Source organism: Embiotoca jacksoni, unplaced genomic scaffold (assembly GCF_022577435.1).
Source record: "Embiotoca jacksoni isolate LCO1_2020_lvr unplaced genomic scaffold, fEmbJac1.0.p SCAF_10, whole genome shotgun sequence".
NCBI lineage: Eukaryota > Metazoa > Chordata > Actinopteri > Embiotocidae > Embiotoca > Embiotoca jacksoni.
Genome location: NW_027185230.1, coordinates 12,220,907 through 12,244,548, shown reverse-complemented (window position 1 = coordinate 12,244,548; position 23,642 = coordinate 12,220,907). Strand labels below are relative to the sequence as shown.

The following is a 23,642-nucleotide window of genomic DNA, read 5'->3' as shown; positions in this document are numbered from 1 at the left end:
CTTGTTTTGTTTTGTGTCTTTTTGCATTTGTTTTGCTTTGTGTCTTTTTGCGTTTGTTTTGCTTTGTGTCTTTTTGCGCTTGTTTTGCTTTGTGTCCTTTTGCGCTTGTTTTGCTTTGTCTCTTTGCGCTTGTTTTGCTTTGTGTCCTTTTGCGCTTGTTTTGCTTTGTGTCCTTTTGCGCTTGTTTTGCTTTGTGTCTCTTTGCGCTTGTTTTGCTTTGTGTCTCTTTGCGCTTGTTTTGTTTTGTGTCCTTTTGCGCTTGTTTTGCTTTGAGTCCCTTTGTGTTGGTTTCATGTCTCCGATCGTCCTCTCTGGCTCCTCGGCCATCATGACCGTGAATGCTTCAGCTCTCCGTATGAAGTCTGACTCCGTGTCCTCTGCGCGATCCATACGTGTATTCGACGTGTTAAATGATGCAACAGACAACGGGGCGTTTTTCTGCCATTTATTTGCCTCCTTTACATCGTACAATAGAAACACTGGGAGGGTGAGACAGAGGACGGCATGAAGATGGGACAGACAGCGGAGACAGCTTCTACCCCCACGTCCAGTACAGGTGCTACCATGGTGATCAGTACGAGCTGCATCTATTGAAAACTTCAGGTATGTGGTCGAAACTCTGAGAGCGGTGACGGCGAGTTAAAGCGAGGAAGAATCGTCATGGGTGCTCGTAAATAAAAAAAAAATAAAAAATACAACAAATGATTTCCAAATGAAACATTTCACAGAAGCAAACGAGTGCAGTAAGAACACGATCATCCAATAAATATAAAGCTCCACTTAATAAATATTACAATCAGCTATGACTGACAGCCGTCATTCAAGTTAAGAGTCGAAACGCGTCGGAGAACCGAACCAGGAAGAGAAGAGTCCATCTTCATCCTGACGACTGGTGTTCAACTCTGTGAAACTAAAAGTCACACGTGGTGGTGACGACGATGATGATGATGATGATGATGATGAGTGGACACGTGACGCTGAATTGCAAGCAGTAGTGATTATAAGTGCAGCACAGGTTTTTAATGCATGAGTGTCGATGCATCTGTTAAGGTTAGTCAGAGTAAAAGGTTAACAGGACCAGCCGTCATTAAACTCTCTAGTCTGATCCACGGGGGGAGGTGGGTGGGTGGGTGGGTGGTGGGTGGCTGGGCGCCGCGTATCCTGCAACGTGATTGGTTAGTTAGGCGGACGGCACGTTCGACTACCGAGGTGAATCGCTCTTGAGTGTTTTCCTGATTGGATATCGGTTGTTATGGCCCGTTTTATTTCTCCTTTCCTTTCAAAGGAGGTGCTTCATCAAGTATTATTTGGGTGGGTCTGGGGGACGGAGAGGGGGAGGGGGAGGGCAGGATGAGGTCACTTCCTGTTAGAAAAGTGAGGCCTTCTTCTTCAGTTCATTTCGTCTCCACAGCGACATGCGGTCGAACTCGGCTATCGGCATACCGAAGATCTGCTCGAACACCTCCGGGGACAAATGCCTCTGTGAGGAAGAAGAGGAAGAAGACGAAGATCCAGATCAGTTATTTATCAAACGTGCTTATAGAGTTTAGCTGGGACTCAAACCGGTCCAACCTGGGACTGAAATGAGTCCAAACTGGGATTAAAACCAGTTCCACCTCAGAGAAAGATAAACTGGGACTAAAACTAGTCCAAACTGGGACTAAACCAGTCCGAAGGAGAAAGTTACACTGTGACTAACATAATTTAGGTTTAATTTAGGGCCAATACGGTAAATATCAATAAATGCCACCAGTGCCATTGATAAACATTTGATTGACATTAACGTAAGGTTTCTGTGACACGGGGTTCCTCCTTCCTGCAGATTGTCTCTCGGGTCTGGATTCCTCTGAAACATCAGCTCGGACTCACAGGAGTCATTTTCTCAAAATGTTCCGTCTCCCGCTTCACTTCACCGGCCCGTTTCGACGTGATCCGACACACGGCTTCACTTCCTGTGACACTCACCTCCAGCCGAGTGCGGTCGACTCCTGGAGGCAGCTTACTGCGCCCTCTGTGGGTCACAATCAGCGCTTCATACGGAAAGACCTGAGGACACAAACAGGACACGTCAGTAACTAACTCGGTTCACTGCAGTAAAAGTACTGAAACCGCACAGGACAAGTACTCGGATACAAGTGTCAGAAGTATCCGAGTATGCACATTAGTATATTTTTATTATTATTTAATTCATATTTCCGATGATGTCATGCATCAATCGGATTATTAATTTCTTGATCAAATGGCTGATTGTTGTCGTCACGGTTACACAAAGTGACGCAATGTTGTTGTTTTTTTTTTTTGTTTGTTTTTTTAAATCAAACTGAAACAATCGATTCATATAATTAAGAGGGAAAAGCAACAAATCCTCACATTTGAGGAGCTGGTGATGCAAAATATTCCGTATTTTTGCAACAACATAGTTTGTAAATGATTTTCTGTCAGTTCTTCTACGTCCTGTGGAGTTTAACTAAGATCATTAGTGTCAGTGTTAGACAGGAGTGATCAATAAGTTCTCCAATTCTGAGAACTTTGTATTTGTTTTTATGCAGAAAGTTTTGACGCGGTAACTAAAACCCGTGGATCTCAAACAGCTTTCAGTTTGGACCTAAAGTCTGAACCCACATGAAACTGATCTGAACCTCCTCCTCCTGCACGGAGAGGAAGAGTTCAAGCTGAAGTTCGAGTTGGTTGAACGAGTCTCACCTTCTGCTCCAGGATACTCGGCAGAGAGTTTCCTCGGTCCATGCGGTCCCTCCGAGCCTCTCCGTTCTACGCAAGCACATTGAAAACGAATTTTGTTCTGCTAAAACACATTTAAATACACACTTTGTTCCACGCAAACACATCGAAAACACGCCGAGCACGAAGCCGAGGCACCGAAGGTGATTTATGAAGCTGTGAAGATGCAGAATTACTGACTTCAGAGTCCTTAAAGGATCATTCCGCTTTTATTCCCTCCGGCTGCGTTTCCAACACAGAAATGAGACATTTTACTGACTGTTATCGATCTAAATCAGAGGATTGTTCATCCGCCGGTTTGGGGAATACACCAGAATGACCCTTTAACCTCTGCAGCCTGTGAATCTCTTATTGGAAATGATGACATGAACATGCACGCAAACACAGCGTGCTGCCTGCGGATTGGTCTCCCACCATTAACTCACGGTTTAAAGCGCTAAATGTGTTATTGACGAGATTAGAAGAATATACAGTTCAATCTTCAGGACTTTTGCGGAGTTATTTTTGTGTCTTTTTAATGCAAAAAAAACAAATAAAAGAAGAAACTCTTTCTGTTCAACTCGCAACCAAAGAGTTCTGATTGACAATTAAAAAGTTTCTGCGACGCGTTAAAGAGGCTTCGTGAGCAAAACTTTAAACCAACAAAACATTTAAGTAAAATTTTGTTTGTAATCCACGTTATTTTATTGTCAGTTCCAAATGTTTTTACTTACAAATTCGATTTTTGATTTCAGGGCCAGAAATTTACTCTTCAAACTGTTTCGTGTTTTTGCATTAAAAAGTCACGAATCTCCGTCTCTTGAACGAAGCATGTGGAAAAAAAGGTTTCGATAAGCGATTCACAGGAAAAGTCAGTGCAGCCGGTCAGACGGCAGGTTAAAGTGGTCGCCGACTCACCTGAGCTGCTGCACGAGGGGAAGATCAGGCGGAGAAGTTCAGTTCAGAGGAGGCGAGTTAACGTCAGAGAAAACAGGTCAGTACACGTCTGGTTCAAATGTAGTGACAGTAGACCGTGTTAATCTGAGCGTAAATAATCCATAAATAATAAATATTACAAATAATCATTTACTTACCTTTGAATGAAAAAAAAACAAATCATTTTCAACAGCAGAAGTTATTGTGATTATTGTGCAGTTTTTTCTGCTGAGAATTAAATTTCAAATTGTTTTTCTGTCTGGCAGAATTTAAAGGCAGAAAAAAAAAAAAGCACATTAATTCATTAAAATCTGCAGTATCCACCACATTTCTTGTTAAAGTTATGAGTCGATCACCTTCACAGAGATAAAACAAAATCAAACTTGGAGCTCTTCATGAGAGGAGCTGAATTCGCCTGCAGTAAGCCCTCCTGCGTCCAGGAGGGCGCAGCAGAGAGACTGTTTATAAACATGAAGTGAAGCCCAAACGTCTCCATCGCCCCCTGGTGGCTTTTTGCAGTACAGGTTATAAGCCCCGCCCCTTCATGCGATCAAAGTTAACCTTAATTTTTTTTTTTGAAGTTCTTCTGATCACGCTGATGTCTCCTCATGTTTGTGATCAGTTTGTTATTGATCAGTTTTTTGATGCTATGTGAAGTTAAAGGGGGTGTGGCCTCGTATGTGGGCGGGGTATCTATATGAAGCTCCTCCCACTGTCACTACCGCGCACGCTCTGGTTGTAAATGACGTCACCAGAGCAAGCTGGCAAGTGGGCTGAGTGACATTCAAAGGGGGTTTGGCCTTGAACACATTTCAACTGCAGATAAACACAGTGTAAAGCCGCAGGAAGTCGGCCATGTTTTTTTCTTTGTAAAGAAAAGACTCGTACCTGGTTGTCCTTTATCTACATCTGTGGAGAACTCAGCTGACTGCATCTGAAACACAACAACACATCATTTCAAGGTTAGTTGTTGTTTTTTTTATACCAAAATCCAGATTTAACCGTTTTAATTTTTGACTGTTAAAGATGGTGTTTTTTTTTTGTTTTTTTTTTTATTCATAAGAGTTTCTGCTGCAGATAAAAGAGACAACAAACGCGAGTCCACGTGAACAGAACAGCTGACGAGACGTCGGAGTTGTTCACGACTTACTCTGGTCAGGCCCGAGCGGGACGGAGACTTGGACGCGCTCGCTGACAAACCTGAGAAAAGAGAAAAGAGGGAAAGCTGCATGAGGAAGAGACTCGACCCGAAAGCGGAGACGACACTCGGACTCGTGTCTTACTGCCGTGCATGTGCGTTCTGTCGGGCAGCGACTGCGTCTTCCTCCGGAATTGAACGGCCTTCTCCTTCTCCTCCTTCAGGATCAGACGGCCCAGGTTGGACTTGATCTGCAGCGACGACAAACAAACAAATGAACAAACAAACAAACAAACAAACAAACAAGCAGGAACCTCAGAGCTGCTGGTGGTGCCGCTGTTTGGACCCGGGTGAACCCGACGGACCGCAACATGAACGCTGACGGGGCGTGTCTGTCGGACGCCGTCTGTCCTCTGCTGGAAGTGTCGCACCGAGAGGACTGTCGTTCAGCCCGTCTTCACCGTCGTCGTGGATACAGTCTCCGAGAGAGAGAGAGAGAGTAAAACATTCTGACCGGGACGTCCTGATATCACGTAGTCTGAACCTCGGCGTGAGCTAAACTGAACTCTTTAAGTGTCCGAGATCTATTTAATGTAACTTCCAGCAGTCGGTCATTGAAAGTCTTTTATCTTTCTCCGTTATTGGCTCTTAAAATCTGCTGTTGATTTTTTTTTTTTTTCCCTTCCTGCAGCTCCGTCTGACAGATATTTAAAGATCAATTTATTCCGCGCAGTGTTTAAAATGTCATGGTCGATTACCTGAATCTAAAGGAAAAAAAAAAGAAAAGTGGATGTTAAAGGTGTTCTAATGTCTGGTTTTGTCGGACCAACAGTACTATCGTAATTTTTTTTTGGATGAGGCTGGATTAAGTACATTTTTGCTCCACAAATTATAAATCAATTAACAAACTAATCACTTTATCGGTTTCACTTCTAGCGTCGGTTCCTCGGAGCCGGCGGGAATAACGACACGTCCGCGACACATTTCTGTGGCCCCGCCCCCCCCAGCAGTTTGGCCCCGCCCCGCTTTAGTCACGAACCTTCTCCAGCTCCTGCTCCTGCAGCGTCTTCGCTTCCTCCGTCAGGTCTTCAAACTCGTCTTCCTCCTGCAGCTTCTTCTTATTCCACTCGATTTCTGCCAGAGTTCAGACCCGCAGTTAGTGTGTTTAATGTGCGTTTCGTGTGTGTGTGTGTGTGTGTGTTAGTGTTACCCATGCTGGCCAGCGAGGGGGGGCAGGGCCAGTACTCGGTCTCGATCTTGGAGGGCTGGTTGGGGTCCGGCGGCTGAGCTGCGGGAAACTTTGCCGACTCAACGACTCCTCTTCCCTCCACGTGTTTGTTCACATCTGGAGAGACAGCGAGCGTCAGAGCGCGAAGCTGCTTTCGGAGGGGGAAAAAAAACAAAACACGGAGAAACGGCGGCGACAGAACGACAGCTCACCCTGTTTGTAGATGGGAGGCTTGCTGTAGATGTTGGTCCCGTTGTCTGGGAAAAAATACAGTTGATGTTTGTTCATTTTCGCTTTTATTCACGTCTGACTTCAGAGAATAAGTTTCAGCTACCTGTTTTCAGTATGGTGTGTGTGTGTGTGTGTGTGTGTGTGTGTGTGTGTGTGTGTGTGTGTGTGTGTGTGTGTGTCTGTCTGTCTGTCTTACCTGGCCGGTGGAAGTGCTGCAGGCTGGTGCTGATCTTGCGCTCAGCCTGCAGTTGCAGCGTGGATCCTCCGGGGGAGCCACTCTCACTCTCTGCTCTGCGGGCCTTCACCTGCAGAGAGTCACGTTAACCCGTTAACCTGCGGTGACCTGACTGGATAGGTCCAAAAACAGACTGTGAGGTCTTTATTGGTCAGCTGATCCATCACTTTAGTCAAGACTGAAATATCTGACCACTCCTGAGACTCAAATATGTTTCAGACTTTCATGTTCCTCCAAGGATGCACTGTAATCCCTCTGGTGATCCTCTGACTGTTCCCACAGCTGAATAATGTGGTTGCCACTGCTTCGCGAATGTTAGCCCGCTAAACATACGTACTTACTTAATAGCAGTGTTAGCATTTAGCTGAAGGGGTCACAGAGCTGATAGCATGGCTGAAGACACTTGTGTATGATCATTCAATTTTAGACTTGATTTAAGGTCGAGGATAACATCATTATTACTATTATTATCATTATTGAATATCATTATATCAAAGTGTGAACTGTAATACGAAGCTAGAAACTGCAGTTCCTCCAGTGGCCCCTAGAGGCACCAGCAGTGAGTCGGTCCCCACATGTTAAAATTTTATAGCAGCAATAAACAAGTTTACTGTAGAAATAAACACGTTTACAGCAAAAATAAACATGTTTACAGCCTGGTGAAAAAAAACAACTTCTGTAGCTAAATTTCCCTGTTAACGACAACTGTACAAATTTTTGGAGAAGTCTCCGTTCAAATTATGTTGAGCTTTAAAGTTCTGTAGAATTAGGGGGCGGGGCTTCTTTTAGTGACAGGTGGGTATGTTTATTCAGCCCTCCGTTTCCTGTATGATTTGGCCTCATCGTTATGAGTTGTACGTTTACAGATCTGTCTTTCGCTCACTTCCTTCGTAGCTCAGATTATCGCTGCTGGTTACGATATGAGTTCTGTGCACGCGTTCAGGTCTGCAGCATTAATTCAAAAGAAAACAACTGGAAACTCTGCATTGTGTTTTTAACTTCTGGACTCTTGTTTGGCAGGTCAGAGATGAGATCCAGGATATCAGCGGGATTTACACTTATTCGTAAAGTTTACTGTACCTGTAACTGCATTTTTTTTATTTTTTTTATAACAACTTTTTAATAAATAACATATCAAATGAAATGAAATATTCACAGCTGACTTCGCCCCCGCTGCAGACGTTCTTTTGATAAAACTTAAACTGGTGTTTTAGCATCTTCCTGTCTTGTACATTTCAGCCACCACAGCAGTGAAGTGAAGTACACGCTGTACTGATGCGAAACTCTTTCGGTCAACGCCACAGAGACTCTCTCTGTTTCGCCGAGGCTGCAGGCGAACATCAGCCATCAAATGCCACATGTTGAACACTGCGGGGAACAAAGCAGCGATTGAAGCCGAAGAACTACACGAGAATATAAAGACATCAGTCAAACCGATGTTTTTTTCAAAATGTTGAAGTCGTGACCCGCCGGAGACGCGTGGGAGATGTCTTGACGGGTCAGCGGTGGTTCATGTGCTGTGGGGGAACTGACCACTGATTTAAACGTTCCTTTTACTGTCAATTCATCAGGATTATGTATAATGAATATATAAATATATATATATTCAGTTAAATACAATTTGTAAAAGCACAATTTAAACCACGGGAAGAAAAATGTGAGATTTTTGAGAATGAATTTCAATTCATAGAAGACAAAACTTAGTTTGCGTTGCACTGTGTGAATCTTCACACTAATTAAATTAGGGACGCAGCTTATTATTTTCATCATGCTGATTATTTTTCAATCTTTTTGCTATAAAAGATTCAGAAAATAATAAATAGTTTCCATGACAGTCTTAAATACTAAAGATATTTAATTTACTTTGTAGACGACAAATAATACCGACAAACATTAAAAACTGAAGCCAGAACTGAAAAATAAAGCCAGCAAATTTTGACATTTTTTTGTAGGAATTTTTTTTTTTATATCATTTTCCAAATTATAATTTAATTTTACATCTTTTTTTTTTTTTCTTGTAATCCTCTGCATTCATTCTAGAAAATACAAGTTTAATTTGACAACACTGCAATCACGTTCTTAAAAAATTAAATCACTTATTGCTAACGGTGGCCCAATAATTACTGTTGTAATAAAAGGTGTAAATAAAAAGACCCTCAGAGTTGGTTGTGAGGGAAACAGTCGTTTACAAAAAAAAAAAATATGTGAAAAAGTTAAGAACCGCCAAATGAATAGGAGCAAAAAGATTAAAAAAATGCTAACATTATAACAAATATTTTCTTTTTTTTTTACTCCTTAATTGTTAATTGTTGTACAGAATAAGTGAAGCAGTTTGTAATTTTGAAGGTCTTACCTCAGGAGACATGGTGGGAGATGTGGCGGGAGGAGACAACGAGCGCTGCAGAGAAACACAGTTATTAACTCAAAATCATGAAATTAGTCCGCAGTAAAAAAAAGAGGCTGTGATGCTGTAACTTTAGATCATTTAGGCTTATTATATGACCATTTATTAATTATCTGTTTCGCCAGCATAAAAATACAGACGGTGCACTCTAAAGTTGTGTAATCAATTCAGTTTTTTGGGTCTTTTTTTTTAGGTAGTTTGGTTGAGAAAGTAAACTTTATTTTGATCATTCACAGTACACAGTTTAATTTGCATATGTAGTAATATAATCTCCATTCTGCTGTCTAAATTAATTTACAATTTAATACGTTATACGAGTTAGACGTAACCTCATTAAATCCCACCAAGTCCATTGTGCTAACTGCTGGTTACGTTAGCTTTCAGCAGCGCCAGTTTAGCTGTTTTGTTTTTGTTTTTCCGCCGTCATAACTAGATTTAGATAATACTTAAGTTAGTCGTGTGAAAACTAAATTACAAAGACGTTGGTTCCTTAAAAATTGGAAAAAAACACAAAAGGTCAGCAACAAATAAGAAAACGCGTCTACGTAAGAGAGGGAGTCCCCAATAACAAGAAGCAAGTCAATACCTGAAATTAAAAAGAAAATTACAGATATTGAATCATATTTCTAATTATAAACAACAGCTGGGGGAAAAACAAAATCAACGAGTAAATCTAGACTTGGCGTAACTGAAGCTAGCCGTAGCCGCTTCACTGGCTTGTGTAAACTGTGTGGACAGTATAAGTTCTTAAAGAACATGTTGGGGAAAAAAAAAAAGTAATGTCTCTAAAATGCGATCGTATTTAAGACAAATATTCAGAGGAACATTCTCTTGACGAGCAACTTTTGGCTTATTTTTCTACAGCGACGCAATTATTTCAACATATATGGAGGGTTGAAATAATATTTATTTATTCGTAACTGTGCTTCATTTGTACATTAAAACAAATTGTGATGTTTTATTGATTTGTGGGTATCCTGGTCAACACTCAACTAACGAGTAGCCTGCCTGATTTATTTTTCAATACATCACCAGCCCCAAAAATTCCTGTTCCACCTTTTTTTTTTTTTTGGGTCCCTTTTTTTGCATAAATATGTAAATATGTACGGTGATCGGGCGACCCGGAGGTCGTAGTGCGTTGGTGTACCTCTCTGCGCGGCAGGTCGAGCGGGGAGAAGGTCAAGTGGGGTTGGTAGGTCATCAGGTCGGGTCTCTCCACCTGCAGGATGGCTTTGTCTTTCGGCAGCGCCGCCAGGTCTCTGTAGCCCACCACCTGGTCGTTCACTCGGGCCTGAGGACCACCACACGTACACGGCGCCTCAGAAAGTATCCTTTACTTAAGTAAAAGTACTGTAAAAAAAAAATACTCCCGCATTGAAATATTACTGCGAAGTATGGAAGTAAAAGCCATGAAAATCGTACTTTAAGAATTTTTAAACAGTCGATGCAAAAATTCTCCCTCTCGGATATCGTGAGCTATTAAATATTATTCCTCGAGTATTAAAATGGAAGCAGGACTTGAGTGTTTGGTGCGAGTTCAATTTTTGCTATAGAACTGTAATTTTTTTTTTTTGGGGGGGGGGGGGGGGGGGTTTAATCGATTGATTTATTTGGTTTGTAAAGACTGGCTGGAGCTCAAAGCGACACCCCGACAGTGTTTGTTTTGTCCTACAATTAGTCGAAAACGTATTGAAATTAAGATAAATCGTTAAAATATTTAAAGGGGAAAGTAAAAAAAAACACATCATATTTGAAAAGTTAGAATCACAAAATATTTCTGCATCTTGACTTGAATAATTATGAAATAGTTCATCGTTTGTTAGTCAGTTAACCGACTGATCATTTCAGCCTCTACGTTCATTAAACTGTTGCCCTTCGTATGTTTTTGGTTTCCAAAAAGCGGTCAGAAAAATGCGGTGAAGTTAAAAATGGAAGTAAATTGTCGGTGAAGTAAAAGTACAATAACGGCAACGGCAGCGCGGGTTTACCGTGATGCCGGTGGCAGGAGACCCCGGGGTGCTGGGGACCCTGGAAGAAGGCAGGTTGATCGGGGTTACCCGTCCCTCCACCTGAAACACCCAAAACATTAGGAAGGTGAAATCCTTTCTAGTTTATTTACGACAAGCTGAAGTTAGCTCCGCAGCTATTTTTTTTGGAGGGGGGGGGGGGGGGTGTATAATTTAAAAGATTTTCCTCCAACTGTCATCCCATGAAGCTCAAACAGTGATTGATTACCTTTTGCATGTCTGGAAGAGAAACCGTACTCCTGTCGGGTGTTCAACCGGCTGCAGAGAAGAGAGAGTCGATCAGTTAATGCATCTCGGAGATTTTACTGCGAGTGAGTTGGAGGATGACTCATCTGGAGTCTGAGGAAAAAGCAGACGAGGGAAATCTGATTCCTGCTGGGCGATTAAAAAAAAAGATGAGATCACCGCAGATCGGTACATTCGTTGGGGACTATTTTTGGTGATTAATCCATATTTGACGGTTGATTAAATACAAACTTGTGCTTTTAACTTTTCCACAGCAGGAAAAGCTACAGAAAGCTGAAAGACAATTTTTTTTTATTGCTGTTTTTAAGTTTGCAATTAATTTGGTTTGCATTTTTTTTTGATTGTGATAAAAGTGTTTAGGTAGTTTTTCTTTTTCTGTGGTTTCCATTTCTTATTTTTTAGCTTTTATATATATATATATATATATATATATATAATATATATATATATATTTATAATATAAGCTAAAAAATTTTAAAAACAGATTCGAAAACAGAGGCTTCAAATTTCAATTATAATTTAAAAGGCAGAACTTGCTCATTTTTAAATGTTGAGCTCAAAACATCTTCTAAATATTCTGTGAAGGATCCAGTATATTTGAGGTTCCTCTTAACTCTTAATGCTTTCAGCTTCTATGAAAGCGGTGAGTTTCCATCTTAAAATAGAGTTCATGTCAATATTTACGTTGTAATTCTGACTTTAAGGCTGTGATTTTTCTATATTTAATTATATATTTAAAAAAAAAAAAAAAAAAAAAAAAATATATATATATATATATATATATATATATATATATATATATTATTTTTTTTTTTTTTTTTTTTTTTTTTTTTTTTAAGTGTCTTTCAAATGTTTGTTTCCGATTCCCATTTCTTTTCCTTTGCACCTTTCAACTTTTTTGATCGTAAAGTGAATGGACGAATGTTTCAGGTTTCCCCTTTATTTTCTATCGGTCCGATAAACTGCCAGTCGCATCCTGCGAGGACCTCCGGGAAGTGACCTCGGTTTTCGTCGCAAATTCGTGAATCCGTCCCGTCTTGGATTTTTGATAAAAAACCCGTTTTAGTGTCGACGACCTTTTTGAGCTTTGTGTAGCTGTAGTGAGCGAGCGCTGCGAGCGCTAACCCCGTCCGTGGAAGACAGTAACGAGATCCAATCAAAAACGTGCTTTACGGATATTAAACTCTCTGTTTGGTGCACAAGTCGGGAATTTGGAGCTATAAAAATAAAAACGGAATTGAATCGGGAGTGATTGTTTCGACTTCCTGTCGGTTTACAAACCGCGTTTGTCCTTTTAAGGGGAGGAAACGGAAGCGGATCAAAACGAAGCTCCTGAGTTGACGTCGTGACGCCTTGGACACCGATACGGCAGCTTTGACCGTTCCATTTGTTTCAATTGGCTCTCTCTCGCGGGACAAATATTTGACAGATTACAGTAACTCCGAAACGCTTACATTTTTTTTTTTTAAAGAAAGAGTACATTAATTTTGATAAATGTGATAATCGCAGCTTTCTAAACGCTTCTTTATGATTCTGAGCTGCTTTCGGAAACAAACGATCCTGTTTCAGACACGGGCGCTTGCTCGTCCCTCAGGTGTTGGAGGCTGGAGGTAAAACAACCCGGAGAGTCGGTTTCAGGCCCGGCTGTTATCAGAGCCTCCTCCGGGGACCGTGTGCGTGTGGTGGTGGGGGGGGAGGGTGTGTGTGCGTGTGTGTGTGTGTGTGTGTGTGTGTGTGTGTGTGTGTGTGGAGGGGGGGGGGGGGCAGTGGGGGCGACCGTAGTCCTAACAGGAAGCATGCCGTGTTCCTAAACAGCATGAGAGCTAACACTGCTGAGAGGATATCCTCCACTGAAACTTCCTGTGCCCCCCCCTCCCTCCCCCCCATCACACTCTCCCCCCCCCCCCCCCCCCCCCCCCCGCTACCCCCCCCCCCCCCTTCCTCCTCCCCTACTCTGCTGTTTATCAGCTCGCCCAGCCAGGCCAACGCCCAGCCGGCTCTCAGCGGTTATTGCTGTGGTTACACTCCTCCCATCCAGAGAATCAGACGAACGCAGCCTCACCGCCTCCTCCCCGCCCTCCCCCTCCCCCCCCCCCTCCCCGTCCTCCTCCCTCCATCACTTCCAGCTCAAACACGCCGACTCCAGAACAGCGAGACGGGACCTGAGTGCCGCCCGTCCTGAGACGAACTGCATCTGACTGCCGTCATCAGAAAATTGCTTCCTGTTCAATTAACATTATGAATTTCGAGCCCCGGCATTTCAAACCACTCGGCAAAGGAATAATTCCACACTGCGACGCGTCCGCTCCTCTGAACGTGCCACCCCCCGTTTCCGAAAAAGAAAAGTCGGGACGTTGTGCAAAATGTAAATAGAAACAGAAAATAGACCAAAGACAACACGTCGAACGTTGAAAGCCGCTCCGCGCTCCGTGGTCTCTTTTGTCGTATTTTTTTGTTTCGCGATGCTCCAAATGTTGTAAGTGGGTCACAGGTCTGCACTGCAGGTAGTCTACCGCTGCCATGCTCTTGTAATCCGTGCAGAACGTGGTTTGGCTTCGTTCTGCTGAAATAAGCGAGGCCTTCGGTGAGAGAGACGTCGTCCGGCTGGCGGCATATGTTGCTCCAAAACCTGTAAGTACCGTTCAGCTTTAACGGTTCCTTCCCAGATGTGCAAGCCAATGCGCACCAATGGACCCTCGTACCATCACGGACGCTGGTTTTTGAACCGAGTGCTGATAACGAGCTGGACGGTCCCTTTCCTCTTTAACCCGGAGGATGCAGCGTCCATGATTTCCCAAAAGAATCTCAGATCGTGATTCGTCAGACCACAGGACAGTTTTCCACTTCGCCTCGGCCCGTCTCGAATGAGCTCGGGTCCAGAGAAGGCGGCGGCGTTTCTGGATCACGTTTATATCTGGTTTCTTCTTTGGAGAGTTTTAACCTGCGTTTGTGGATGCAGCCACGGACCGTGTTCACAGACGACGATTTCCAGAAGTGTTCCTGAGCCCGTGCAGTGATTTCCACTACAGATTTGTGTCTGTTTTTAATGCAGTGCCGCCTGAGGGCCCGAAGAGCACGACCATCCGATCTGGGTTTTGGTCATCGTCCCTCGCGCACAAAGATTTCTCCAGATGCTCTGAATCTTTTAATGATGTTATGAACCGTAGATGATGAAATCCACAAATTCTTTGTAATTTTCTGTTGAGAAATGTTATTTTTAGATTGTTGCATTATTTTCCCACTCGGTCTTTCACAGAGTGATGACCCTCTCCTTATTTTCAGTGCTGAGAGACTCTGCCTCTCTGAAATGATCTTTTTTTATACTCAATCATTTCACTGATCTGTTGCCAGGTAACCAAATTAGTTGAGATAGGTGTTTTTTTTTTTTAGTGTTACACAACTTTTCCAGTCTTTTGTTGACCCTCTCCCCAATTTTTTTGAAACGTGTCGCTGCCGTCAAATTCAAAACGAGCAAATATTTGTCATATTTGATTCAACATTTGATATGTTGTCTTTGGTCTATCTTCAATGAAATATGGGTTTACATGATGTGTAAATCCCCACGTTCTGTTTTGTATTTACATTCTACGTGATTTTTTTTTTTTTTTTTTGGAAAACAGGGTTGTAAATGTGAAGCTACAGCCAGCGGATTGGTTAGCTTAGCTTAGCATAAAGACTGTAAACGAAGGGGAACGGCTAGCGCGTAAAAGTCACTTTTGCGTTCAGGCTGTGCGAGTCTCCGAGGACTGACAGCGATCGTCCATCTGAGCGGCTGCAGACTGAGTGCTGCGTGTCCGATAGTCTTATCTCGGAGAGCTTTTAGCTGCCAGACAGCCATCGACGGAGCTCTGTGTGTGTGTGTGTGTGTGTGTGTGTGTGTGTGTGTGTGTGTGTGTGTGTGTGTGTGTGTGTGTGTACACGAGAGATCGGCTGAATGTCAGACAGGAGGCCTGTTTTCCTCCAACAACCGATAATATCCGAACCAGTAAATTTTTAGAGCTGCAACAAACAATTATATTTATTAATCATGAATCTGTACATTATTTACATTAATGGTTATTAATGTCTATAAAATGTCACAAAATCCCCCAGAAAATCTGAAATGTGACGACTTGTTTTGTCCAAAAAAAAACCCCAGAAAGATTCAGTTTCACGTTTCAGAGGCTCCAACCAGCTCGTGTTTTTTTTGTTGTTGTTTTTTTGTATTTTTACCGAGAAATAACTCGGATAACTCATCGATTCATCAAAACCGAGCACCGACACGTTGCTTCGGCTGCCGTTGGTGTCGAGTGCTGTTTATGATTCACCACGTCCACCGGTGTGACGTCTTTACGCGTCTCGTTTTGTTTGAAAGCAAAAGTTGCAAAACGACAAAAATGTTCCGTTTTCTGTCTCATCTGAGAGAAAAAGCATCAAATGTTCACACGAAGGAGCTGGAAACAGAAAATATTCATCATTACTGTTTAAAAAAAAAAAAAAAAGAGAATAAAACTATAAGTAATGCAGTTGTTCTGAAGATAAACCCTGGGAGACCTGTTAATAGGTAAATATGAAGGATTATTAACGTATTTCACGTGATTAAGTCTTTAGAAAGGAAGATTTTGAAGGTGATGTGGCTACTGCAGCTTTTTTATGATAATTTAAGATTGATTACTTTGTTTCTTTAAGCAAAAATATTCAAATTTAACTAAAAAGTCGACGCGGTTCTTTCTCTCAGTTCGGACAGTGTCTGAGTACCTTTAGGTTTTTCACACTGTTAGCGGGTCAAAGGTTCTCGGCGGATTGATCACAAAGATCGAGAAAATATTCAGCAGATTAATCAGATTAATTACAGATTGTAAGAAGAGCTGTCGGCTCTAAGATACCAAACGTGAGCTTGTTAAACCGTCCGAAAGATGAAGATTAGCTGTTTTCTCTCCATTTTAACATCAGGACTGGATATTTTTGTGTTTTTAAAATGTTCGTCGCCCAGGAAGTCCAACTGTGACAGACGGTTTTCACTGTTTCCATGGAAACATGAGTCCGATCAACCAACAAACTGCTTAATGAGAAAGTAATCAGCATGAAAATGACTCCAGCCTTTAAAATATGAAATATTTGATGCTTTCACCTTCTGAAATGTGAATATCTCATGGTTATTTAGTAAAGTTATGATTAAACTGAATATAATTTAGTTCTTGAGTGTTGGTTTATAAAAAAAAAAATAATAAATTTTTAATGTTATTTTTCATTATTTTCTGATATTTTATGGATTTAATCAATAATAAAAAAAATAACCAAGTTGCAGCCGTTAAAAAAAAAAAAAAAAAAACACAACACCACTTGCAGCTAATCTTTCATTATGTTTTGGATTTGGTCCACCAAAATAAAATAAATAAATATATGAATAAAAGATGAAGGACCTCACCCTGACTTCCGGGAACCGTAACGGACATTTTCACGATTTTTCTCTCATCAAAAGATCAAACAATCGATCAGTAAAGTGTCTCCGGAATGAAAGCGGCTCTTTGATGAAGAGCGTCCGATCTGTTTGCGCCTTCACAGTAAAAACTGGTCGTCCTGCGAAAGCAGCAGCGGTCTGCTGGGCTTATTGTGATCTGATGATGAGGACGATGAAGAGGATGGAGAGCAGGTCCCTTCGACGCTCCGGCAGCATCCGGAGGCGCCGCTGCGGGTCATGTGGCCTACAGGATCCGCGCTTCAGTACGCGGAGGAAGAGGAGGACGAGGAGGACGAGGAGACAAGTGCGTCCTGCGGCGACACGATTAAAAAAAAAAAAAAAAAACACAAAAAAAAACAAACAAACAAAAAAAAACAACAACAACAACAACGACAGCAGGGCAGAACACCGCGCGCGACGCTCACCGGGGAGGTTCAGCGGGAGGAAAAAGGAGCTCGTTCTTACCTCCAGACCTCGCGGGATGCACGAGACGCAGCTCAGGGTGAACGCATCAGCCGGGGGCGCTCCTTCCTCACCGCGCCGAGGAGGAGGAGGAGGAGGAGGAGGAGGAGTAGGAGGAAGAGGAGGAGGAGGAGGAGGGCGGCCGCTGCCTGATATTAAAGCCCGGGCTGGGGGCTGCTGTGACCCCAGGAGGAGGAGGAGGAGGAGGAGGAAGCTGTTTCCCTGTTGCTCCAGCGGACCGCTCCACTCTGATGTGCGGAGGGGCGCAAAAAACAGTCTGCGCTGCGTTGTTATGACGCTGCGTCACGTCTTCCAAGGAGGCGGGAACCGCGTCCTCCTGCCGCTGGAGCCAAAACCGAACACACCTCCGGCCGATGGAGGCTGCTGCTCCCGGTGGTTTCTGACATCGCTGGGTCTTTTAATGTGGGAAAAATAAAAAAAATGTATTAACCATAAGTCAGCAATTGGATATGACTATGCAAAACAAAGCATTTATAGGCATATAAATCAAGCTTTGTTTTGATTTTATATTTCCCTGCGCTGCCTCTAAATCTATGTCGTGTCTACATCAATTTGAGACGTGGTTTCAATAAATTAGGAATGATGGATTACAGGGGTGGCAGCTCGAACCGGCCCGGGTGAAAACACATGATGAGTGGATGAATTGACAACAGTAAAAGCTTTGACACCGCCAAGGTGATAAAAGGCGATACAAGTACTGGCCATTTGATATCTGCGGCTATATATGTTAGAATTATAATAATATTAATGCAAATAAGTGAAAATGAAAGGCAACTAGATCAGTTTGTTGTAGTCAGTTTAGTAGAAATGGTGTAGAATTAAAAAGCTGGTAGAATAGTCCAATCAGAGAGCGGGTTAGACTGGACCAATCAGAGAGCTTCAGAGAATCCGAGAATTTTTTTTTTTCGCTACAGCAGCATACAGGAAGCAATAGATAATAATAGAATAATAGAAAGCAATAAAATAGCAGTAAAAATATGAAATATAAAATATAAAATATAAAATGCACAGTATATACAGTACAGTATATATATATATATATACTATATACAACAACCAAGAACACAGACAACAGTGTTATTGTTGTGATGGATTTTGCCAGAGGTGAGTTATTGTACAGTCTTATTGCGGTCGGCAGGAATGATCTCCTGTACCTGTCCTTGTGATGATAAAAAAGTCATATTATAGCATGTCGTCCAAAATATGAAAAAAGTCATACTATATTATGTCGTCTGAAATATGATTAAAAAAAAGTCATATTATAGCATGTCGCGTAATATGTGACAAAAAAAAGTCGAATAAAAAGTTCCATAGTGTACATAGAAAAATAACTAAATACACCTTGGGGTGAAAAAAATGTGAGGTTCTATGACATACAGTGTATAAGTGTATAAGTGGTGTTAAACAGTCTGCAGCGCTCCTTCCTGCACTGTCAGTCTTCCGCTAAAGGAGCTGCTTAAAGCTCCGACAGCGTCCTCTAGGGGGGGGGGGTGAAAGGTGTTGTCCATGATTGATGCCAGCATCCTCCTCTCACCCACCTCCTCTCACCCACCTCCTCTATGGAGTCCGGAGGACTGTCCAGGACGGAGCTAACGCTTCTGGCCAGCTTGTTCAATAATATCAAAATATCATAGTATGTTGTTTGAAGAGAGGAGAAACACAGACTGTTAATAATTCATAATATTCATTTTAATTAATTAATTAATTTCATTAATAATGAAAAAAAACAAAAAAAAACTGTTTTATTGAATACAATGAATCACTGGAGTTTTCTTTTTTTTTTCTTTTTTTCCAGAGTCCAGGTTGAGGCCAGTGGTTACGCCCATGACTAAAATCTTTTTTTTTTAATTTTTTTTTTTAAGAGGTTTAAACATGTTTTTACACACTAATATTAGTCGTTTTTTTCTGTCAAACATGAGCTGTGTTCATATTTGTACTGTGTTTCCTCAACTTTACAGTTTTAAAGACCACAACGAATTTGTGTCAGTTAATCCTGCAGAAGAAATGACGCAGATTGGTACAATATCTTCACCTCATATCAATAAGATTAATGTATCGGTAATAATTTATTACTTACGTCTTTGGCAGATAAAACGGGGGCGACAAGCGCGCATGCGTACAGTTGCAGCCCCCCCCCCCCCTCTCCCTCCCTCCCCTCCCTCCTCCGTCATAGTGGCACATCTCCGCACGGAGACGATCTTTGTTTGGGGGACATGGCGTCGGATGATGGACTGGCCGCTCTGGTAGGATTTGAAGCCGAACCAGCGTGTTTACGCGCGCTGCTTGTCGGGCTTCTTCTGTTCGTCATCTGCGTCAGAAGAGAAAGTCCGAAACGAGTCTCGAGACACGAGCAAACCCGAAACTGACCGAATCAACCGGAGGCCCGCGTGACAGTTAGCAAAACAGAGCTAACGCTAGCTAGCCAAGGATGGAAACACGTGCGGAAACGAGCGGTGTCGGAAAAAAATAAAAAATAAAAAAAAACAACTCCCGACATGTCGCCGCGTTTGTACTGGTGGCACGTGGCACATCGTGTGACGTCACGATGTCAGGACACGATTGCCGCGATCGAACACGTGCCTTGTCGGGGTCTCGCCAGCGCGTTCGGTCACGTGGTCGGAGTCGTTTTTTATTTCGAGTCTTTGATGCAAAATGTTTCCCCGCAGCTGGAGGCCGATGACGTCACGTCATCGGCGGTCAACTGACCAGTAAGTTCATCGGCCCAGTGACGTCATCGGAACCTGAAATTAACAAATTAGTTAAATCGGGTTTAAATTGGTTTGTTCTTCGTCACTCGGGTCCACGATCACGTAACTTTTACCTTGACGATTAATTGTCATGCAAATAATTGCTATTAAAGATTCAAATGTTTCTTCTCGATCGTTTTATGCCACTGATGCTGTACGAATCTAATTATTGCTGAATAATACACCCGATTAAAACCGTGGATCCGTTCGTCAGCTGCAGTATTCAGTTTCAAAACTAAATAATAAGACGCCAATTCCACCGCTCATGTGCCGTTAAAACCACAGAAGAAGGGAGCAAAAAACAAGATGACGTCGCAATCGAGCGACGACGTCATGCTTCGCGACGGGCCGAATCGACGATCCATTTTTTTTTAAAAAGTTGGTTTCTACGGCGACGGTGCAGATGTGCGATGGATCCGCGGAAGTGTGTTTTAAAAAGTGTGTTTGGTTCCCAGGGCGTGGAGGGAGCCTCAGCGGCTGCACGCGCTCTGTCGCTGCCGGCCGACGCTTACGGAAACGACGTAAGTTCTCCTGTCTCCATCATCATCTTCATCTTCATCATCATCATCTTCATCAGTCAGTTCACCGTGTGCTCATCGAGTTTTTAAACCACTCATTAAAAATAAAAACAAAACAGCCTCATAAAAAAAAAAAAAAAAAAAAAAAAAAAAAAATATATTCAAATGCAAATTAAAAATTATTATAATTTTTTGTTATTATATAAAAATTAAAAATAAGTTTTTCAGTTCGGTGACGTTTACTTTTGTTTTGCCGACGTTTAGAAGCAGAATCGTTTTTTTGGGTTTTTTTTTTCAGATTCACGTCCCAATAAACCAAAATATTTAAACTATTTTTTTTTTTAGATATTGTCTAATTTCATATTTATTAAAAGTATTGTTCCATAACTTTATTTTTCCAGCTATCACCATTTGTCAAATGTAAATAAGATTTCAAAAATGCATTGCATAACTTTCAGCTGTTTGTCATTATTAGATAAACATTTACTCATGTAAGATATTGTTTTTAGCAATTTTTTTTGTTTTTGCTTTAACTATTACAACCATTGATTCAATTACAATTAACCAATAGTTACTTTCAGCGAACCATTTTTTTCTTTAGCTATTTATAACTTTGAACTATTTTCAGCTATTTGGTGCTTCTAACTTACTATTTAATTTGATCGAACCATTGAGTCCATTACTGTTATCCATTAATTACTTTTAGCTTATTATTTATTATTTTGTAGTTTAAAAGCTAAACTGAACTTTTTGAGGTTTTGAATTGAAGAAAAACAGATCTTCTTAAATTAATGTCTTATTTTAAAAACATTTTTAACATCCTTGTGTGTGTGTCTTTTATATTTCGACCTATTTATGTTCACTCTGCATCGTCTTTATGGACGAGTGTCCCGCCTTCATATTCATTTCGCGGAGAGACATTCACATTCAAACTTCCTCGCATCCCCGAAGTAAAGAATTGAAAGCGTCCCTTAAAAAGTCCGAATATTCCCGCAGAAAGTTTTTGTTGCCGACGGTCTGATTGTTTTTTTTCTTCCCCCGTGTAAATGTATTGATTCGTTTTGATGAATAAATCGTAACCTTTGTGCTCTTTCAGCCCCGACTTGAAGTCATGTGGGCGATGAAGGCCTACAACCACGCCGAGGTTTACTTCAACGTAAGACGTCGTCGTTTCGAGTCATTCGCAATCGCGCGCGAACATCATCTGCACATTTGAGACGTATTGGTGAAAGCGTGAACTCGTGAGCGCTGAACCCGGTGTTCCGTCTTTAGCTCATCTCGTCCGTCGACCCGAAGTTCCTGAAGCTGACGAAGCTGGACGACGACATCTACGCGACCTTCAGGGAAACCTTCAAAGAGCTCGACATAAAGCTGCTGAAACCCGACGACCTGAAATCCGACGAGTCCAAAGAGGTTCGTTTCCCCCCCCCCCCCCCTCTTGTTCTGTATTCCCATCTAACCGTTTTCCTCGATGTCGGCGAACTCTGAACTCTCCCGGATAACCCAACCGGTCAGATCCAATCAGACGGTCACATCAGAAAATTCTTTAAAGAAAAAAAAACGTATCATTACAGCATCTGAATCCGGTCAGAACGGACCCGGGATTTAAAATAACGATGTCCCAACGCCGTCGTATTATCCCGAGTTACGAGTCGAGTCGGAAATGTCCCGAGTCGACGCGTTCCGCGACGTTTCTCACCGCGAGAAACTCGTCTTTTTTTTTTGTTTGGTTTTTTTTTTAACGACGTTTGCGACGTCAAAAATCCGACAAACGGGAAGATAAACGCCGACAAAGCGAGCCGAGTCCCGGGGAACGTTTCGCGGTTCAGATGGTTTCTCCCGTCTCGAACGCCGGCGTCAGCGAGTCACGGGACCCGAGTTCAGGCTCCGCGATCGGACGTTTCTTGGGGGTCGAAGGTAACTCCGTCACAAAATTTCACTTTTTTTTTTTTTTTTTTTTGGTCGAGAGAATCGGAAACCCGTACGGCGGTCGTTGACTCTCGTGTAGCTCCAGCTGGTCTTTTTGAGTTAAACGAGCGGGACAAAGGGAAGTCCTCGGTGTTTTAGTGACGCTGTCGACTCCGTGTGCAGAGGTGGCGTCCGTATTGCAACCAGTTCGATGGACTCATCGAGGACTTCAACTACGGCACTCTGCTGCGTCTGGACTGCGAGAAGGACTACACGGAGGAGAACACCATATTTGGTGAGTTTCATACTAGGAGACACATTATTATAAATCAAAAAACAACAACAACAACCACGAGACAGAAGTGATGAACCTCTTCTCCGTTTTCAGCCACCAGGGTCCAGTTCTTCGCCGTCGAGATCGCCCGCAACAGAGAAGGCCACAACGACGCCGTGTTCACGTCCAAATCGTCGAAGAGTTAACCGGTCGTGAAACCGGGAAGACTCTCTCCGTCGCCGGCGGAGTCCGCAGACCAAACTTTGGACCGCCGCGTCTCCCGAGGAATCGCTCTTCATCGTCCGTGAAACGCTCACGTTCGTCGTTTCCCCCCCCCTCCCCCCCCCGTAAGCCTCCATCCGTGTTCATTTCCCGTCTCCGTTACTAGATTCTGGTCCCAGAACCGTCTCCGGACTCTACGAAGCCTTCTCAATATTTTTGTATTCGCTGTAAAATTTTAATCGTGCCAATCATCAACGGTTCTTTGTTTTGTAACATCTGCGAAGTTTCACTTGTTTGTCTGTAACGAGGAAACGAATAAAAAAAAATAAAAAGTCAGCTGCATGTGAGCGTGTTCGACTGAACTTTCCCCCCCCACCCCCGAGACTAAAATCTTTCGAGTTAAACACCCAAACAAGTTAAGAAGGTCGTATCGCCGTACCTTGTCCAGTGGTTGTGTACTGGGGTACTATTTATTTTTTTTAGCATTTGACGAGGCGCAATCAGAAAGTTCCAAGACTGAGTCTATAACAACCAAAAGAACAACTCGTACCCGATTAAAATCTGACCCTCAAATCCACTTCAACGTCGTTTCCTTGTGGAGTGATGCACCACTCGGAAAGCTCCCTGGATGTCCCGTTGATGCCGGCTCCCCTTCGGCTTCGGAGAATCCTGTTGCCATGGCGCCACGGTTCAGGTGTTTTTTTTTTTTTTTAATGTTCTCTGGGTTTCAAAAGACGCAGTAACGGACCGGAAACTGAAACAAACTGACAAAGAGGGAAGACGAAGAGCACAGACTAAATACAGCAGGGAGGGAAGGACAACGAAGGACAGGTGAAACTAATCAGGGGGCGGGGGCCAACAATCATACGAAAGGACAGGAAGAGAAA

At 42.5% G+C, this 23,642-nt stretch overlaps 2 protein-coding genes across 4 annotated transcripts; one reads left to right on the top strand and one right to left on the bottom strand.

The window, feature by feature from the left end:
• Positions 1 to 431: 431 nt before the first annotated feature.
• On the bottom strand, positions 432 to 17,399 carry dmtn (dematin actin binding protein). Of its 3 annotated transcripts, XM_069167177.1 has the most exons (16): positions 17,069 to 17,396; positions 11,126 to 11,175; positions 10,879 to 10,959; positions 10,038 to 10,181; positions 8,840 to 8,884; positions 6,448 to 6,556; positions 6,233 to 6,277; positions 6,003 to 6,137; positions 5,832 to 5,926; positions 4,938 to 5,043; positions 4,805 to 4,854; positions 4,543 to 4,588; positions 3,637 to 3,644; positions 2,704 to 2,769; positions 1,966 to 2,046; positions 432 to 1,480 (listed from the first exon to the last, which is right to left on the bottom strand). In XM_069167177.1, the coding sequence occupies exons 2-16, from the start codon at positions 11,132 to 11,134 to the stop codon at positions 1,367 to 1,369; spliced, it is 1,134 nt and encodes a 377-aa protein (XP_069023278.1). In that variant the 5' UTR covers positions 11,135 to 11,175; positions 17,069 to 17,396; the 3' UTR covers positions 432 to 1,366. The 3 variants fall into 3 exon arrangements, with proteins under 3 accessions (XP_069023278.1, XP_069023268.1, XP_069023260.1); XM_069167167.1 differs by lacking the exons at positions 432 to 1,480; positions 3,637 to 3,644 and having other exon boundaries at positions 17,069 to 17,399; XM_069167159.1 differs by lacking the exons at positions 432 to 1,480; positions 1,966 to 2,046; positions 2,704 to 2,769; positions 3,637 to 3,644; positions 17,069 to 17,396 and adding an exon at positions 16,571 to 17,039 and having other exon boundaries at positions 4,439 to 4,588.
• A 1,830-nt stretch (positions 17,400 to 19,229) lies between these two features.
• On the top strand, positions 19,230 to 23,097 carry pbdc1 (polysaccharide biosynthesis domain containing 1). Its single transcript, XM_069167191.1, has 6 exons — positions 19,230 to 19,329; positions 20,289 to 20,354; positions 21,448 to 21,507; positions 21,624 to 21,764; positions 22,443 to 22,554; positions 22,648 to 23,097. The coding sequence occupies exons 1-6, from the start codon at positions 19,300 to 19,302 to the stop codon at positions 22,737 to 22,739; spliced, it is 501 nt and encodes a 166-aa protein (XP_069023292.1). The 5' UTR covers positions 19,230 to 19,299; the 3' UTR covers positions 22,740 to 23,097.
• The last annotated feature ends 545 nt before the right edge of the window (positions 23,098 to 23,642 follow it).